Source organism: Drosophila melanogaster, chromosome 2R (genome assembly GCF_000001215.4).
Source record: "Drosophila melanogaster chromosome 2R".
NCBI lineage: Eukaryota > Metazoa > Arthropoda > Insecta > Diptera > Drosophilidae > Drosophila > Drosophila melanogaster.
Window position 1 is genome coordinate 1,712,554 of NT_033778.4, and position 21,180 is coordinate 1,733,733.

At 35.9% G+C, this 21,180-nt stretch overlaps 1 protein-coding gene across 4 annotated transcripts in view, besides 1 other annotated feature; it reads left to right on the forward strand.

Moving 5' to 3' along the window:
• Positions 1-3,927: part of a mobile genetic element that runs on past the window's edge.
• CG41520 (uncharacterized protein) overlaps positions 1-21,180 on the forward strand; it is a 129,877-nt gene that overhangs the window by 63,493 nt on the left and 45,204 nt on the right. For 3 of the 4 annotated variants that reach the window (NM_001201534.1, NM_001110550.2, NM_001110549.2), the window contains exons 2-3: positions 14,091-15,065; positions 15,119-15,425. In NM_001201534.1, the coding sequence (NP_001188463.1) occupies positions 14,188-15,065; positions 15,119-15,425 (1,185 nt within the window). In that variant the 5' untranslated portion in view covers positions 14,091-14,187. Of the gene's footprint in view, positions 1-14,090; positions 15,066-15,118; positions 15,426-18,631; positions 18,843-21,180 lie in introns of those variants that run through there. The other variant, NM_001201533.1, reaches the window with a different exon arrangement.

Sequence of the window (21,180 nt, forward strand, 5' to 3'; positions counted from 1 at the left end):
TGTAAAGTCGGGTACTTTAAGAATTGGGTCTTCTGATATTAGATATTTTAATTTTTTAAATGCAGAGTCATATTCTGGGTTGGTAGTGTCAATTTTCATGTTCTTTTTTAAACACTTAGTCATGGGTTTGGCTATGTCTGCAAAGTGTGGAATAAATTTACGATAATATCCTGTCAGTCCAAGAAAAGCTTTTATTTCTTTTGGTTTAGTGGGAATTGGATATTTTTGAATGGCTTCAATTTTTTCAGGGTTTGGTTTTATTCCATCTGGTGTTAGAACATGTCCTAAAAATGTGGTTTCTTGCTTGAGAAACTCACATTTGTCAAGCTGTAATTTAAGGTTGGCTTTTGCTAATTTTTCGAAAACTAGTCCGAGAGATTGCAGGTGTTCATCAAGGGATGTCAAGAATACAATTATGTCGTCCAAATACACAAGACAGTGTTTGTTTAAGAGTGGTCTTAAAATATCATTCATGCACCGTTGAAAGGTGGCTAGCGCGTTTTTTAATCCGAATGGCATGCGCAAATATTCATAATGACCGTGCTTGGTAGAAAAGGCTGTCTTTGAAACTGATTCTGGATCCATTTCGATCTGGTGGAAACCCTTTGCCAAGTCTATAGTTGTGAAGTAATTACATCTGCCCAATTTTCCCAAGATTTCGTCCATGTTTGGGATTGGGTGTCTGTCTCCTACTGTTATTTCATTTAATTTTCGGTAGTCTATTACAATTCTAAATTTCTGTTTGCCTGATGCATCTTGTTTCTTTGGAACCACCCAGATGGGGCTATTGTAAGGTGAATTACTGGTACGTATAATACCTTGATTTAGCATATCTTGTATTTGGCTTTCGACCTCCTGTTCATAAGCCTGTGGGTAACTGTATTTAGAGTAAAGTGGTAGATTGTGCTTTGTATTGATAGTATGTTTGGTTTGATTAGTAAATGTCAACTTATCACCTTCATGGTACTGTATGTCATGGTATTGCTGCAGGAGTGCGCACAATCTTTGTTTTTCTTCGTTATTTAAATGTTCCAATCTGTATAGGTCTGATTCTAAAATGGGTGAAATTTTATTTGGCTGTCTGAGCATGGTGTCAGGTATCATATTTACATTTTGAAAATGACTCTGTTCATGTGTTGCTATTCCTTCTATTAATTTGTATTTGTTGTTGTAAAGAGTTACCTCTTGATCGCGGTAACTTATTGTTGTTTTTGCTTCTGCTAAAAGTTTTCTTCCTAATAAAAGATCGTAATTCTCAGAGAAAGGGTGCAATAAAAATTCATTTGTTGTTGGGAACAAAATCTTTGAAGGTATGATTATACTTTTGTTGACAATGAGCGGTCCATTGCTGGTATGAATAAAAGTACTAGTATTCTGGATTGGTAAATCAAATATATTTTTAGATGTCATGTTAACTGTTGATCCGGTATCAATAAGGCATTTCAAATTATTTTCTTTGTATTTAATTGTTATATATTGGGGTTTTCCAAGGCTTGTGGCTGAAAATTTTCGGCCTGTTCAACATTGGGTTCTTGGTTGTCATTGTTTATCTCGTCTGTATTAATCTGCTGTAACTGTTGTGTTCTTTGTAAATTTTGGTTGTTTTCGTCAATTTGATATTGATTTTCTGGATAATAGTCTGAATGGTCGTAAGTTGGATAATAAAAATAGTCATATGGAACACACTGCTGATAAAAAGCGTCCTCTTGATATAATGTTTCGTCAACACTCATCCCAGTCTGTCCACTATTAGCTGGTCTTAATCGTTTTATTGGTCGATTGGGTACATAGGAACTTGAATTTTGTGTTGATTGTTGATTTTGATATTGGGGTTGTTGTCCGAACCTATTCTGATCGAATGCATTGTTTCGATTGGTGTTAAAAATTGGTCGAGATGTAAAGTTTGTACGTTGATTTGGTTGAAAAGCATTGTTTTGTTGGCTTGGTTGGAAAACATTGTTTTGTTGGCTTGGTTGAAAAACATTGTTTGGATTAGGGTGGTAGGGTATTGGATGACGATAAAGTGGGTTATTAGTTGGTGGTGTTTGATAAATTTGTGGAGCTTGATATGGTATTGGTGAATTATAATGTAGGAAAGGTGTTGGATATTTTCTGATATTGTTAGACTGATTAGTATTTTGATTAAAGGACTTTTGTGGCTTATCAGAGAAATTTTGTTTTTGGACATGTGTACTTGTATGATTTATTTGTTCGTACATGCCCTTCTCTTGTAAAAGGTTTATAAGTGATCGCAAATCTGGTATGTTGTGGTTATTTATTCTTAAATAAATGTGTGTAGGTAATTTTTCAATTAGTGATTCTATACTGGATTTTATTAATTTCAAATAAAAAGTCTTTTCTTCAAGATCTTGCTCTAATTCAAGCTTACTAGTAAGTGTTTGTCTGCGGCTTTCTGCTTCTTCCAGGAATGCTCGTACATTGCCTCGAAATGGGGTCTTTCGAAACTCTTCTAAAAGAACGTGGTTAGGGGTCTGGGGTTTATAGTTGAGTACCAATTGTCTTCTAAGCTGCTGCCAGGTGTACATGTCATAGGCTCCAATGCAGCGCATAACTTCTCCGCTGATGCTGCGTTCAATATGCCCAAATATGATCTGCTGTTGGCGTTCATCTCCGGTAGCATAAAGAGCCAGTATGTAATCAATTCGACTCACAAAGGTGTATAGTGAGCCTGGATCACCGTTGAATTTCTCCACATTGCCAATCTGGTAGGCAACCTGGGTCATGTTGCTGTCTGATAGTGGTGGCACAATTGCTGGTTCTTGAGCCATTTTTGATTTTTGGATTATTTATTTATTTTTTTTATTTATTTATTTTTTTTTTTATTATTATTATTATTATTTAGTTATTATATTATTATTATCGTGTATTTTTTTTTTGTTTTTTTTTTTTTTTTTTAATATATTTTTTTAATATTTTTATATTTTTTTAATATTGTTTAATTTAAAATGTTGTCTTTTTATTTATTATTCTTATTTTTAATTTTTATCAAATAGAATTTTCACTTATTTATTTATTATTCTTACTTTTAATACGTTTTAATTTTCGCTTATTAATTTATTATTTATATTTTTTTTTTTTTTTTAAGATAGGTTTTGATTTTCACAAGGGTTGCACTATAGCTTTTTCGTGGGTCTTTGAGGTAACCAATTGGATTTACAGCCTCTCACAAATTCAATAGCGTCTTCCTGATAATAAATTCAGGTTTGTTTAGGCAAATTGTGATTTTTCGGTTTCACTTTATTGTCGAGGTTTAATTAAAAACTTAAAGCGATATTAACCGTCACGTGGGTGCCCGTTAGCGTGGTACTTTTGTCAGAGAACAAAAAGAACACAGGAATTGGCAAATCTGGTTACCGCATCAAGGAACTTTAACACTGATCACATCGACTGCGCCAATTGCAAATAAATGGTTGCAATAAATAGTTTTGAGTCTATTAAATGGACCGTTCCGAATATGAACTAAGACCAACGCTGAAAATTAAGTTTTGCCAAAATAAAACGAATCAAAATTTCGGGATCGATTGTGTTGTTTATTGATTAACGTTCAGCTTAAGACTAAAAATCAAATGAAAGTGAAAATGAGGAGAAGCCTCTGTGCTTGCTTAAAGAATATGTTAGTGTTTTTGGGAGAGCATTGCTCTTGGATTCTTAAGTGGAGGAGAAGCCTCAGAGAGAGCAGGCAGACTTTAAGATTTGTTTACAAGAATGGCTAAGTGCCGCTGTCAAAGAATTTGTTTATTAGAATGCATACTGCGCAGATGGCATACAGTATGGGGGTGTCAAAATGCAGAGTGGATATTTTTGTTATTTGATCCACATTAGCATGGTGGTCACTTATTGTTTACGTATGCGGCTTTTCAATATGTTTACTCTACGTTATGTGGTTTTGTATGTGAATATGTCACTATATATATAACTAGTCTTGATCTGAAGGATACTTATTGGCAAGTACCTTTAGATATTACATTGCGTGACAAGACGGAATTATGAGAGGGATTGCGCTACACATAAGGCATGGAGGTTTAACGATCACTATTGGCAATAGTCATTTCTGCATGCTGAGGGAGGCGATACTTGGGCGATCGGCAATGGAGCCGAACTGACCCTGAAAAGGTTATCGCAATCAGGAATTTTCCATTGCCTACAACTTTGCGCACATGGCGAAGTTTTATGGGGCTGTGTGGATGGTATCGCATCTTAATGCACATTTGACAGATCTGATGACCGCGAAAAGAAGATTTAGTTTGACTGAGGCAGCAATAAAATCTTTTGAGAAGCTAAAGCAATGTCTTAGCGATGCTCCTGTTTTATGCAGCCCTGATTTTTTGAAACCGTTCGGAATACCTTGCGATGCGAATAGACCATCGTTGGAGCTATGTTAGTCCAGGTGTCGGAAGAAGGAGCTGAGCGTCCTATCGCCTTCATATCGAAGAAATTCAATAAGGCGCAACAAGCAAGAATGTATCGTTGCGATTGTGGCTCTTAAACATTGTGGGTCGTATATGGAAGGGATTCGACTTCTTGTCTCGAATAACCGATAGCTGCTTTAGACTTGTGGGATGAATTTCTCGTAGATCTGAATTCCAAACAGAATATACCGAACTAGTGCAGAAAGTGAGTGCAAATCAGATAAATTTTCTTGATCTTAGAACCGATAGCGGTTATATTTATCAGAAGGCTGTGCATTTGACAGGAGAGCAGGTGCACGATGAATATGCCTGGAGGCTCTGGGTACCTAGGGAGTTGGTTCCTGAAATACTTTCTCGTTCTCCTGATAGTTCGATGTTTGCTCATGGGATACACAAGACCATATAGAGAGTTGGACGTTACTATTTCTGGCCTGGACTCGACCATTTTTTCCAAATATGTATTTACCAGTACCAGTAAAGAAGATGGATGCAGGTCATAAAATATTTGAAAATATTGTTTATGTCGTATGGCACTCCAGAATCGATACTTTTAAGACAACGGATATCAATTCCGATCTCACGCTTTTCAGGAATTAGTGCAACATTACGGCATTACGCATACACGTACAGCTTACTTAATCGCTCTGTGATCGCTGCAATTAGAGCGTATATATGCGCTCCGATCAAAAGGATTTTGACGAATACCTGAATGATATCAGTTGTGCTGTAATTGTTTTAAAAATGTAACAGGTATAGATGTAATAGATTTGGTTTCCGAGCTCAGAACCTCTGCTCTGTTTGAATCTGTTTATTCGAATGATCAAAGTGTGCTGAAGTTGGGTTCAGCTAACCCGCACATACATTGCTTATATCTATGTATTCTTACTTACATTTATACATATACATATGTATGCAGAAGGCATTGACCACTTGAGCTGCAAAGTGCATGCTCAGCATTCCCACGCTCCGCGATCGGCTTATGTATAAGCGTTAGATCGTATTACTGGGGCGCTGGAGTGCTTACGTAGTTTTTGGTGGTCTTTTTGTATATTTGTATATTTATATTTATTATGACAAAGTGTCACAATGTATTGACGCTATGTTATACCCAATCATCTATTGTATTCTTAGGGTAGATTAGTCCAATATGCTACACCTCCCTTTTTAAAGAAATGACGTAATATATGTAGTCATTGAGTTCTCAATATTAATATTGTGTTTAGAAAGGAAAAATTTTTTTTGAAATTGATTTTTCTTATTAATTATTAGCAATGTTTTGTCTCAAAGCATTTTTGTATAATGACAGAATAATACAAAAAATGTATGTTGAATTACGATGTTTTTGGATTTATGTTTAACTTTCTTAGAAGGAAAAATAATAATTAAATTTTTTTTTTGTGTTTTTTTTTTGTTTTGAGGTTGATCAGACCTTTTCTTAAGTGAAATGAAACGTTTCATTGATTATATATTTTTAGTCTATCCTTATGTACTTTTTGCTTCTTTTGTTTTTTATCTCTAATTACTATGTTATCTCTGTCTTCTATGGTTTCTACAGTATAAGGGCCTATATATACTGGATCTAACTTATGACCCGATTCGTTCCTTAGTATAACTTTATCTCCTATTTTTAATTGAAAATCTGAAGTTTTCTTATCATAAAGTTGTTTTCTATAAGACTTAGCTTTTTCTAACAAAAGTCTAGCTCTTTTATATGCTATTTCTAATCTAAATTTTATTTCCTTTGAGTAATCTTCTATATTATACAGTGGTTCTATTCTATCTGTTTTATTAAAATTTGCGAACTGCCTTGGTAATCTTCCAAAGACTAGTTCATATGGACAGTAATTATGCATGACTGATGGTGTTGTGTTGAAACAATATGTAAAGTATTGTATCCAAACGTCCCAACCAGTTTTATCTGCAGAGATGTATGAACGAATGTATTCATTGAATGTTCTATGACTTCGTTCGATTGTCCCTAAAGTCTGGTGGTGATATGCAGTGGATGTAAGATTTTCAATTTTCATATATTTACACATATCTTGAATTACATTGTTTTTATACTCTCTCCATGTCCGAAATGAACGTCTTCATTGGACCGTACTTTAGTATAAAATTTTCGAATATAGCTTTTGCGACAGTATTTGCGCTCTTATTCGCAACAGGTATGGTTACTAGATACTTCGTCAAATCACATATTAGTGTGACGATGTATTCGTTGCCATATTCTGATTTCGGTAGTGGACCAACTGTGTCCACTATCACTATATCAAAAGCATTTGTTGGGGTTTCTGTGTAAGTCAATTTGGTCTTTGTATGTGTCGTTGTTTTTGACATTTGGCATTTATGACATCTACGTATGTACTCTTTTATATGACGAGTCATATTTTTCCAATAATAGTGTCTTTTTATTTTCGCTAGCGTTCTTGTAATGCCTGTATGACCTCCTTGAATTGGATCGTCATGATATGTAGACAGTATCGATTGTATCTCTTTTTCAGTTTTTATAATGGTCACCGGCTGGAGTAGCGCTACTCTTAATGTTTTCAATTTTATATTGCCCATATTTTTGAAATTATCTATTGAAATGGTTTCAAAGATTTTTTCACTCGGTGCCAATTTGAGTTGGCTGATTTTTAGTATACCGGCTTGCATTTCAAGCCTTTGGAAGAACTGACCTAAATCAAAAATTCCATTGGTATATAAATCGTCAACATCAATTCTTGCAATAACTTTATTTCCTCGTTTTAGTAAACAAATAGATTCAGTTATTCGCAAGGTCACTACTTTTCGTACTTCATCATTTGTTATGACTTCGTGTACGTTGGGCTTAGATACATTTTGGATACTTTGCCTAGGCAATAGTTCCTTGTTTGTTACTGTACAGTTTTCTTGTCTACTTTGTTGCCTGGTAGTGACTTTCAGGACTTTATGTTGCATGTCTTTGAGTTCCTTTATATTTATACGTGAGAGTGCGTCTGCTACAAAATTATCTTTCCCCCTTAGGTATTCTACTGTGAAGTCGTATTCTTCAAGTTCTAGCCGCATGCGAGTTAATTTAGAACTGGGATTAGTCATAGAAAATAGGTACGTTAATGGTCTGTGGTCCGTTTTAATGGTGAAATGCTTGCCATAAATGTATGGTCTAAAATGGGTAATTGCCCAATGGATTGCCGCTAGTTCTTGTTCCGTTGTACTCTTATTGCTTTCTCCTTTTGTAAATGAACGTGATGCATAAGCTATTGGGAGCTGAATCCCGTTTCGGTTCTGAGTTAGAACCGCTCCGCAAGCTTGTTTACTAGCATCCGTTATAATGCAAAATTCTTTGCGAAAATCTGGATATTGTAATAGTGTGGGGTGCATAAGATTTTCTTTTAGGTATTCGAATGCGTTCTGGCATTCGCTTGACCATTCAAAAGGGACATTCTTTTTACATAATCTAGTTATGTGCCGTGAATAGTCGGCGAAGTTCCTTATAAATCGACGATAATAGTTGCAGAATGCTACAAATCGTCTTGCACTGACCGCATCATGAGGGACAGGATAATTTTTGATGACGTCATATTTCTTGTCATCTGGCAATACTCCTTTGTCTGTGCATTTGTGACCTAGGAATGTCACTTCGTGCATGAAAAATGAACATTTTTCTGGATGCAACTTTAGGTTATATTTCCTACATACATTAAAAACGTCAGTTAAGTTTTTAATCATGTGTTTTTCGGAACATCCTATCACCATTAAGTCATCCATGTAAAGGAATGCCTGAGAGGGTTCTAATCCCGAGAATGGTATAGTCATCATCCTCTGAAATGAATTTGGTGCTATTTTAAGACCAAATGGTAATCGCGTGAAGCGATATGAGCCATTGCTCGTTGAAAAAGATGTTATATTCCTAGAGTTTTCCTCAAGTTCTATTTGATGGAAACCTGACATCAAGTCAAGGCATGAAAAGTATTTAGCTCGACCTAGTTGATCTAAAATGTCATCAATTCTAGGGAGTGGAAATTTGTCAGAAAGAACTTCCCTACTTGTTTTTGAATTTCCTCAATATGGCTATGCGGGCTTCTATAGTTTTTTATATAAATGGGTTCATCATCTTTAAGTCTTAATGTTTGTTTATAAAAATTATTTGTTGATATAGGTTCGGTTTCCAGTCCGAACACATCACTATACTGTGTGCATAATTCTGTTAATTGATTTTTAAATTGGTCTGGAAAATTTTTATTTAGTTTTGAAAGTATTTGTTCGCTTCTATTTCCAGTGTCGGTATTATGAATGTCATAATCTTTTAGATTTTCATATTGTATTTTATTTACTTTGACCACTTGGTCGAAATTAGTTGTATTTAGAAGTCGAACGTATACATGTTTGGATGCTGCTATTGTATTTGCAACATAAATCCCATTGTGTATTTCTTGATTAGGAACAAATATGTAATCATTTACAACATTAATGTCTATTTTCCGAATAACTTGTGATCTGGCTGGCAGAAGAACTGTATTGTTGCCAGCGCTATATGTTATCGGGACATATATTGGATAATTTAAATTTTGGGGTCTAATTATAAACCAGTCTTCACTTGGTTTGAAATCTAGTTGACAATTGAATTTCTTTATAAAATCAATGCCTATTATTCCATCACATGGTATTGCAAAATTTGGGTTTACCAAATGAAATTCATGTGGGATAATATATTTTTTTGATTGGAGTTCTATTAAGGTTGTTCCTTGAGACTTTATCACACCTTGGCCTATGCCTTCGATGTTTATTATTTTTTCATTTTGAATTACGAAGTTATCAGAATTTACTTTCAAAAGTGAGATATCTGCACCAGTATCTATGAGAAATGTTAGTTTATTTTCAGTTGAATGATTATAGAAGGTTACGAATATATTAAGACTATAATTGATGGAATGAACTTTTACATTTATTGGTTGTTTCCTAAAGGGTTCTGTTAGTTTTCCGACGTATTTTGCGCGATTCTCGCACTGCTATTATTATTATTACCATGGTTGTAGTTTCCGCGGCCTCTCCCTTGGTTTTGGCCTCGCCTACCTCCACGGTTATTATAGTTATTATTATTGTTGTTATTGCTGCCTCGGTTGTAATTGTTGTGGTAGTTATTTCTTCCACGATTATAACCCCGGGCGCCTCTATTATAATTATTTGCACCTCGTCGATAATAGAGTACAGTGTTACTTTGACCTGTTATCTCTGTGCAACTGTTTACAAATTTGGAGATGGCATCATTCATGTTTGTGAATGTGCCTGCTTGCATGATAAGTTTTACCTTATCAATGGAGCAATTCTGTGTCATTGCTTTTACAGCTGTTGTAGTGCTGTATTTATTTGCTAAGGACTGGCTGAGACCTTCACTGATATAGGCACCTTCAAGGGCCTTTGTCAGTTTCTCCACCTCTTGGGTGTATTGGTTAGCCGTTTTATTTCTCTGTTGTAGATTCAGAAGCTTGGCAGATATCACTTCTACCGATTCTCCTTTTACTGCACTTGACAGTTGGGTAATGATTGCAGCAATCGTCTGCTCATTACTTATAAGGTTTCTTACATGGCCTTTAAGTTTAGTTTTTATTAGGCTTACTGCTGTCGTTTCATGTGTGCTCTTTAAGCTATCTAGTAGACCTAGAGCATCCAAAAAACTTTGTAGATTTTCTGGTTTACCATCAAACTCTGGTATCAGAGATGTGGCTAGCCTGATAAATTCTATCAATGTCTGTGCCATCTCAGAAATTTTTATTGGTTCAGATTTAAATTCAATTCGGTCGCTTCCTTCTAGCGTTTCAATGTCACTATCGGACTCAGCGCCGCTTGATTGAACAGATTCGTCTAGTTCTTTGAACTGGTCTGTGTTGAATTCAACCAATTGACTTAGACTTTCTGGTACATCTATCAGAATATGCCTTCTTTTTCTGATGTTATTTAATCTTGTGTTTAGGGATTTTATAACCCTCAAACATTTGTTATTATGTTCAGATGTGAGCCTATTTGCATATTTATTTACTAATGTAACTATATTATTATATTCTCCTACTAATGTCTCTATATGATTTTTCAAAGTTTCGGATTTTATTACTGCGTCTCTATTGATACATTTATAAGACTTATCGAACCTGAAGCGAAATTCGTCTATTCGTATCGCTATTTCGCTCCATTCCATTCTTGTCGTAAAAAAAAGTTTTTATTAAGCTTTCTTCTAATCCATATTATTTTTTTTAAATCTGGTCTAAACGATTTGCCCTATTTATATAACGTCTTTTGATGATCTTGTTATGCTTAACATAAATTGTAAGCAGAAATTGTAGAAGTAGTACTATTGTAATGATCAGCAATAAGATCCACAACGCATTTATATCGTCTGTGTGATCTATAATTTTTACGTTATTAACTACGTTGGCAGTATTGTCCTTTGCCTCACTAGAATCGCTAAACCATCCCATTTTTTTTCTGTTTATTTTCAATGAAACGTTTTTTTTTTCTATTTATGAGTTTTTTCTCATTATTATGATATTAATTTATTCTTCTAGAAAATCAAAAATAAAAAAAATGTTTACGTTAAATGAAGATAAGAATTGTTATATTCTGTCATTAAAAAAAATTTTTGCAGCTGAATATATATACTCAGTAGCGGAGACGTGGAAATATTAGTTGTTAATAAATGTGGTTGGCTCACATATTTGTTTACAATATAAAAAAAAATTGTCCAACCGCATTGTTAGTAAAAAGCCTAACAGATATTAGTGTTTTTCAAGCAGCGGTTTCCCGCATCGGCTTAGGTTTAGAAATTAAAATTAAGGCAAATTGGGGCATTGGCATTTATTTATGCAGCCCGTTTGCGTTGTTTCGCACCTTGCGAAATCTTGCTTTCGATGTCCTCAAGACGCTCTTTGTAGCGTTGTCGGGATGATTCCTCCTTGGCCAACTGGGTCATTTCCTTGACCAGTCGGCGTTGTTGTAGTAATTTCACTCTACGTCCAGAGCGTTTATGTTTCCTGGGTTGGCGCTTCTCCTGACGTGCCCGGTACTCAGCTATTGTGAGTGGGCGCGGTCCATCGGCGGGGTTTAATTCCAGTGCTTCTCCCAACGTTGGCTGGTCCCTCTGTACCTCGGGTTGCGCCTCGGTCAATTGTGGCTCGTCTGCCATCAATTGCCGCTTGTGTCTGTGTGTTTTTGTGCGTTTGGTGCTTGCTGATCGTTTTGCTGTCTGGTCATCAGTTGCTACACGTGGCATGCCACACAATCTGGTTTGGTGCACAGTTATCTTGTTTTACTCAAACGCATTTTATTAGAAAATGCAGCAGGCAGCGCGAACATCGCTTGCAGCACAGTTAGCACCGTTTAATGACCCTCGCACATACACGGACACACACAACACAGAGACAGACTCGAGACCGAGTCACGGTCGCCATGTAATTGTTTTAAAAATGTAACAGGTATAGATGTAATAGATTTGCTTTCCGAGCTCAGAACCTCTGCTCTGTTTGAATCTGTTTATTCGAATGATCAAAGTGTGCTGAAGTTGGGTTCAGCTAACCCGCACATACATTGCTTATATCTATGTATTCTTACTTACATTTATACATATACATATGTATGCAGAAGGCATTGACCACTTGAGCTGCAAAGTGCATGCTCAGCATTCCCACGCTCCGCGATCGGCTTATGTATAAGCGTTAGATCGTATTACTGGGGCGCTGGAGTGCTTACGTAGTTTTTGGTGGTCTTTTTGTATATTTGTATATTTATATTTATTATGACAAAGTGTCACAATGTATTGACGCTATGTTATACCCAATCATCTATTGTATTCTTAGGGTAGATTAGTCCAATATGCTACAGTGCGTTGAGATCATTAGTACACTCAAGCTTACGGACTTCTCCTTACTATATGGTTTTCAGGCAGCGCATGATTTATTCTGGCTCTACGTACGCTTTGTTGAGGAATCTTAACTTATTGGATGACCGATTCTTAAAATTTGACCGTCCAGACTCGTTCGAAATAGGGCGGAAGAAAGCATGCATGTTAGCGAAGCACTACGAAAATGAGAGGAAATACAATCTCCGGTCCAGAATCGTTTCGTTTGCCGTATATACCGTATATAAATTCGGTCCTCCTTTTGTAGAAGTCAGAGTTCGTAGAAGGTTAGGAAGCACTTAATACGAGCTAAAAGATTTACAAGGATAACTACTATGTAAACACCATGCGGAAAATATTCACCAATGACGTGTCTTCAGTCTGCATCAGTCTAGGGTATCAGTGGGATGTATACCCTATTTTTTTATTGTATTTGTATTGCCGACTGAAGAGCCGGGCCTAGAAGGATGCTACAGATCTTAAAAGCTTTAAGACAATCTTTGAGAAGTACGCACCAAACATTTTTTTTGCGGAGCTTTAATGTGCGTGCAAAAAATTCAAGATCTGCATTTTATGCATTGTGGTTTAAAATTAAGAGCAAATAAACTACATACTAGTTCACAGCGGTGACAGGAAAGATCTGAAAGCTCTTGCCCCGAATTAGGAATTTTTCGCTGCTGCTAAGTCTGAACCTAAATCATTCAATCCTTGCTAAAACTCTTTTCTAAATGAGATTCGGTTGAGTTCACAAGTATTAAAGTTGCTTTTCGCATTTAAAATTTCAAATAGGTGCTAAATTCACGCGGACAAGAGATAAAGTTGTGATAGAAAAGTGTTATAGTAGTTAAAAGCTGCCTTCGTCAGTGCGTAACTCTTTGTTGCCCAGGTCACGGAATCAATGGCCAGCGAAGGTAGCAAGGTTTGTTTTAATATGATGTTCTGTTTCCCTATATATATTTAACCTATATATACATAACCTACCCCAAAAGTATGAATTTAAACGTAATGTTAGCCTTAATAAGTACCTTTATATTATATCTTGTAGTCTAATTAAATAATAAACTCTTAAGTCCCTGTATTTTTACTGACTCGGTTTAGTTATAGCTTTTAGTTTTCGCAGCACGCTCAATTTCTTGTATTGTTATAAATGATGTGTAGTATGTAACAGGCAGAAGGCAGCGCTTCCGACTATATAAAGTATATATATTCTTGTTCAGGATCAATAGCCAAGTCGATATAGCGATGGCCGTCTATCTGTATGAACGTCGAGATCTCGAAACTATAAAAGATAAAAGGTTGCGATTCAGCATACAGATTCTAGAACAGATTTTGAACAGTTCTTAAATTTTTTCTCATTTTATCTCCCAATATCTATCGATATACCAGGAAATAATAAACTTTCTCGTTCGCATTCAAACTAGTTAAGTGACGGGTATCTGATAGTCGGGGAACTCGACTATATCATTCTCTCTTGTTTTAGCTATAACTACACAAGTAACATATATAGCGTGATAGTTGAGTTTGAGAATTGAGAAATGGTAGTGTGGAAACGTCTGTTTATGAGTTGGCACCCCAGCTGCTCAATACTTATTGTCATTATTAACTTTTGAAAGCTTCCAAAAAAAAAAATAGAACGAGACGTACCGTTTTTGCTGTTTATTAAATAAAATAATAATATTCAATACAAATTTACTTCCATGTCTCTACAGAATTTTATTATTTGTGATCCTTACAGTAAGACAGATGTAAATCCTATTTACAGAATTATTTTTTTCATCATTTTATTACAGAGAACAACAATTGCTGAACATATTTGAAGTTATTATAGACACCCTTGAAGGAAAACTAAAACGCATTGACAGTCTAGATAATACAGTTGATCTTCTTATGAAAAATATGGAAACGCTGCAAAATCGGGTAGTGAATAACGTGTTAAAAACTGATTTTATTATATCTCAACTGAAAAATATAGAAAAAACTATTTCTAATGAAATGCTTCAAGGTCAATCATCAAACTTGAATGTTGCTTACGAAACCACAAAAATTACACAAAATTCTTCAACGCTCCTAAAGGAACAAATCGTTAATTTGGATCGAAAAGTATCTGATATTGATAATAAGCTGGAATGTATGAAAGTCCAATTAGATAATAACTTGTTGCACGTTGAAGACTTTAATGCCGAAGCTAGTGAGAAAAAACCCGTTACAATAAATGTAAATGATGTCACAAAGGCATTGAGCTATGTAGCTATGACACAAGTAACATCCGAATTGAGTGAGCTTCGCGATTCAACTGACAACATTGATAAAAAGTTACAGTTTTATATAAATATCGCTTCTGAAAATATCGGAAAAATGACAAGCATGATGCATGAGATTCATTGTGCTGTAGTTCATCATAACAATCAATTTAAATTTTTGAATGTGACAACACATTCAAAATCAAATAATATTAATAAGCTCGTTAAAGAAATAAGGCCAATGGGTGTAGTATCTGAACAAAACGATAATGTTTGGGACGTTGGAGTAGACACAAAATCAACTGATGGTCATCTTCTCTCCAAGTCCACTGCCCCATTGAGTCAGACACAACGTCAAGAACGTGCAATAGATGAAATCCACCATGACAAAAAACCCAAATCGTACTTGAATATTAATAACTTCGATATGGTTAAAAAACAATTTGAAAAACAGGAAAATTTTAAGCCCCCTGAAGAGATATCAGAGACAAGAATCAAAGAAGCCTTGGAATATGAATCAAAAAAGTAAATTGGTATTCATTTTTGTACTATATTTTCTAATCAATTAATATTTTAAGCTACACTGACACGGATGAAAATTCAAGAACGGAGATCTTACTTTTATCCCTCTCTAATATTCAACCAACCATAGTTAATAAAACTATAACTACACCGTTTACTTCCACACCTGGAGATGGAGATGTGCTCGGTCCGCTACATTCGGAGTCGTTAGACTCTAACCGAACTCACTACAACGGACCAGCAGTCAATGGATTGAAATCTGCAAATCGCAAAGACCGAATTATCTTTCCAAGCATAAAAAAAAAACCAGCATTTCTAAACACAACGATTTCCAATGATTTTTGGGCGCTCAAGGATGTAAAAGTAAGTGTTTAAAGACCAATTTAAAAATTCAACCAGAAACAAAAAAAAATATTTAACGATGTAGTCTACTTTCTCATTTTTATATTGTATTAAATTGGCAATATAAATGCATATATAAAATGCATATAAAATGCATAATGCATATATATAAATATATATAAAATATAAATTGGCAATAAATAAATGCTTTTAGAACTCAATCCCCAATCAGCAATCACCTGCAATATAGCACGCTAATGTGAGTTGACGGACGCTTTAGAGCGGTTTTGTGTCATCAAGGTGGCATCTGAAGATCGTGACTTATTCAGAGAAGAGGGTTTTAAACAAGAGAGAATGCTATAGTCTGACTACAACTGTAGTCGGGGAGCTTGACTACAGTTACTCGGTGTTCAGCTAGTGGAAGGGCGAATTGGACATTAAAATAAACAAAGTTATAGGATCTTGAGAGTCAAACTGTTTTTGGTGTAGCAATAGAAATTGTCAGGACAAATAATAAAAACGAAAAAACATTGTTTAAAAGTGTGGGCGTGACAGTTTGGGGGCATTAGAGTGGGAGTGGGCGTTCTTTGGCAAACCGATTGAAATTTACAATACCAATAATAAATGTTAAAAAATATCAAAACCGGAACTGCCGCGTCCACACTTTTGAATAATGTTTTTATGTATTTATTTGTTTTAAATTTCTTCTGAAATTCCTCGAACAGCTTAAAACTGCCACGCCCACACTATTCAAAATTTCTTTGATATTTTATCATACTAATATCTTGTAAATTTCTATCGATTTCCACGCCGACTTTTGAAAAATGTTTCGGTTTCACTTTCTTTTCTTTTTTGTCTCCTTACACCTACAGAACGACCAAAAATTAAAATTTTTTTTTTGAATTCCCCAAATATTATTTTGAAATCGGTTATTACGAAATTTCTCGTTCGCATTCTCACTAGCTGAGTAACGGGTATCTAATAGTCGGGGAACTCGACCTACACATTCTCTCTTGTTTGTTGCGATCCCAATACTTGCCATATTCGAAATGCCACGGCTGCTTCTTAATCAGAGTCAAAATGCTTAGAAAGCTTAGAATCTGTATTTAAATATGGAGCTGACCAGTAAGTGCAGTAAAATTTATTAAACAAAAAAATCACATCAGGTCATCTTTTTCCCTGTCTTGCTCTTCGGAATTCTAGGTCTCAAATGAATTCCATCAAAGCTCGTTATGCTACTTGATATGCAGTGATCTGATCTCTTGCTGTCGGAGGTTAGCAAGCCAGTGTAACGAACTGATTTTGTTTGTCTGCTCCGTACTAGTTACATTGGCTGTCTCAGAAATTAATATTAAACGTGATCACCCAGTTACCAGTAACAACCCTTAGTTGCTCTAGTGCTATCAACCTCCTGTCCATTGCTCTGTCCCGGCCGGTTCCACCAGACGACTGTATAGTTTTCACTAATCGCCCGGTTTCCGCCGCAGTCCCTGTAGCAAGACGCCTAGAGAAAAAGGAACGTTCCACCCTAGCCTTTCCTGAAACTGGTGCGGACGTACCTGGATGGGTTTGATCAACGGCCTCGTTGGAGGTAATATAAGGGCTGCAAGGCAAACAGTATAAAGTTTTTTTTTTACCGATTCAATCGATCCGAGTGAACTACATATTGAGGACTCCAAGCATAATAAGGTTTTGGTCCTGTAAGGACCATCAAATTCCTTTCACCATTTTTTTATAAAACCAAGCACACCCTGACCTTATTGACAATAGTCGAAAAGAGGTCTGAAATTTCTGGTTTACGGTCCAAAAGAACACCAAGATAATCATCCCGTGTTATTCTGCCGCTTCTCGTTAGCCTACATATTGGGTTATTTCACCTGTGAACTTTGGTAGGGATCCTAGGGTAGTTTCGCATTTTATAGTTGGGTCAATTGTTTGGATTTTATAATCATCCACTTAATTTATGCTAGCGTTTAACTATCCTTCTATCCCTTCAATTTTACTGGCCACTTCCCCCAATTGTACATTTTTTAATCAGTTAATTAATTCCATTGTCAGATTGGTGGCGCTGGATATCCCGCCCGCAGGAAAAGTTGGTGCGAAACCTCCGGTTGCCATTGTTAAATTTAAAATTGCAAAACTATTTATTAAATTTTCCAGATTGTTTCCTTTAATTAATGGTAACAATTGATGTTGTTCTAGTATTCCCTGTATCTAGCTCATATTTTATTAATTTATTTTTAAGATTATTTTCCGCTCACAATACTTTCCGTTAGTGTCCTCCTTCTGTTTAGTTGTGCTGATTACTTCCTGTTGGGGTCTTCCTTCAGGTTAATTGTCATGATTATTATCTCGTTGGGCCTTCCTTCAATTTTTTGTATTTAGTTGTAGCGAGTGATTGCCCCCAGCTCTTCCTTCCTTCATGGTGCTGATTTTCTTATATTTTGAATATATTTGGTTACAGATTTTGGTTTGTTTTTATTTGTGTTTCTTGTTGTGTTCTTGTAATTTGTATTAAGTATTCAGTCCACCTTTTTATAACTAAACACTGATCAGGATCATTGTCACAGTAGTTGGATGTCGTTGGACTACTGTGGATATTTTAATTTTTCCACTAAAAATGTGAGTTGTTGGCGACCGAATTCCGTTTTATATTTAACTTATCGTTATTATTTTTTTAAAACTTTTGAAGTACACCGCCCACGTTGGGCGCCAAATAACGTCGTTACATTTTAATAAAAAAAAATAATTTTTATTTTATTATTATTTAATATTTATTTGGGGATAGACTTTTTCACTTATTACAAGACACTCTTTAAATGGTTATCTTTGATTTGAAACTGTTCACGATCTCGATTGAGACTGATCTTGTGAATCTCAACCCTTATCCATTTAACCTCGGCCAGAAGCATTTCTTTGGGATTTTCTTGAACTTTAAAATATGCTTAGGATAAAAGATTTATACTGAAATTATTTCACAGTTGTGCTTATCGGGTGGCTAAGTGCTGGCGACAAGCACGGACAAAGGAATTACTGCTGAGATTGGAGTTTGAAATTTGTTTATCAACTGGGGCAGAGTGCTATATTTACGGGTTGGATAACAAACTTCCTTGTTTATGTTGTCAATGTTAAAATCATCTCTAGTTTTGTACAAATTTAGCGGTGATTGAGCTCTCCTGATAAATACTGATAGATGATTCATTGATGAAACGTTATGTTTTTTATAGCTATAGCTTTATGTGTCACTTGTGACTGGCGGTAGAGTGCGCACGAGAAGCGAAGCGAGAAGCTACCAGCAAAGCGAGAGGATGGCAGAGTGAATGCTTTTCGAGAAATGAACTACTTGGCTTGTACTTGTAAGAAGCGGTAACGTGGTCGATCCATTAATCACAAGCATCGTCATCAGAAAATGTCCACTCAATATAAGAAAGTGAAGCTAAAAATGATTTCTGTCTATCTGTTGCGAATCAAAACTATTTCTTAGGCATATTCATCTTGGAGAAAAATTATGTTGATAAGTACAAGTGTAATCAAAGCAGTTTGATCCATGGTAAACTATTTCCGCATAGCTCCCTTAAAGATTCTCTCTATTATTGAACGTAATGGATTCGGACGAGAAATTTTTTACAAAAAAAAAAAATGGCGTCAACTCCCTCAACTGCAATAGGAATGAAAAAGGCGAATCAATAATTTGTATAATGCTTTACGAAACCACCCAGAAAGGTTCTTTAACTATGCGTGGATGTCTATTTCGACTTTTGATTATATTTTAAATAAAATTAGTAGTCGTATGACGAAGAATTGGCCAAATTTTGTTAAACACCCTATACTAACATTGAGGTAAGTTTTCAATATATTTCACAACAAACCAAACAAAAAACGTGTTTTGAAAATAAACGGCAATAAAAACATATAATACAACAAAACAATCGTACGCTCTGTGCAGGTTGAAAACTGCTCTTTCGCATTATCGCTTGATCGCTTCGCTCTCTTTCTGACGTACGCTCTGTGCAAGTTGAAAACTGCTCTTTCGCATTATCGCTTGATCGCTTCGCTCTCTTTCTGACATATTTGGAACGATTGCACATAAAATGGGGACGTATCCGGAGACGGGTCGTTTATCGTCGACGTCCTATGTCGCTCAGGGACGCTCCGGGATCCCACTACTTTTTCGCCACGATGCCCCTGCAATATTTATCCGATATTAAACCAGTAATCCTGCCACATTTCGTGTTCGTCGGTTCAAGCAGTATCAGACTCGTTTACCTTTCTCAGCTTGATCTATCCAATTTTTCTTCAAAAATTCCCTCTCCAATAATTTTTCCTTCACACCTTTATTTTTGTTTCGGGTTTCGTTCAAGTTTCAGTGATATTTCTGAGACTTTAATTTCGCCGCTAGCTATATCGAGACCGTTGGTGTTCATATCTGATTTTGCCTGCCTTAAAGCGTATACAACCAGATTTAGCGATCTTTTCTTATATTTGACCTCGTAGATGCATTTGTTAACCGATGTCGGTTGTGCACTAAAGTGAAAGTAACTAAAGAAAATGTAAATCAACCAAACGGCACGGGAAACAGGCTTTAAAATCATAAATATTAAAACAAACAAACGAGTGTATGCTATAGTCGATACCCGTTACTCAGCAAGTGGAAGTCAGAATGCGAAATTTCACAATTTTTGGCATATCGATAGATTTTTGCGCTCGTCTGCCCGCTGAAACCTAATTTCTAATCTTTGTTCTGTCGGTTACCATGACTGCTGACAATTTTGGGAACCCCTAACGCAAATTCAAGGCGCAAGGCGACAAGGCGACAACATAAACAAGCTCAGCATTTACATGTGAAGACGCCATTTGAGGCTCTCAGAGAGCTCAAAGAACTGGATTTTGAGTAAATTGAATGTAATTTGAGTAAAAAATTTGATTACACTCTCGGTTTGCTAAAAATTTAGTTGCGTGCATCACAAATACATAGTCACTCAACATTTGCTGAGCGCTCCGTGGTTGCTCTCTCTTGAGCTTGAGGGTAACTCGTAAGATTTTTATTCTAAATATCAGGTATTTTCGAACAAATTCTCCTTAAATTAGGGCGGAAGTTCCAAACGCTACTGGAACAGAATTTTATGGACCATTTTTCTACAAGCCTGAAGGCGCCATAACGAAGCTATGAAGTGCTACGTTTGTGGTTTCATTAGTTTTGTACCCAAGGCAATAATGTTGGAGCTGAACAGGAATCTCCCTTTATTTAGCTTTCTGCGTGGTCTGAAACTTCTCGTATGCGGACTAGGCAACTAACTTTGTAGGCACCGTACTTTGATGACCTTAAACCCTTCTTCGTCACATATTGGCGGTAGCTTACCATTAGTATCTGCTTCAAAAAGCCCTGCTGAACTGCCAAGGCATCGACAATCGCCTGCAGCTTAAGAGAGGCAGAATATTTAATTTAACTGCAGTAGAGATAAGGGGGTTACCCTAGCCTGGTCTAGTTGTGAAAATTAGCCACCAATGAAGTGGCCTTTAGCGGATGGAAAGCCCAAGTTGCAGTACTAAGCACAGAAGTTCGCCGTGTATGTTTATTTATTGATCTGATTTTGAGTTTCGGTGGTAAAGACTATCTGAATGGTGTTTGATTCAAAGGAAGCAAATGACAAAACGAATAAAAGCAGCTAAAAATGGGCGAAGCATTTTTGCTGTTTTATTGCCTTTCTGTTCAGTAGCATTTTCAATTTAGAGTCGTACGGATCGTAAACAAACGTAAAACAAACTTACGAAAAGA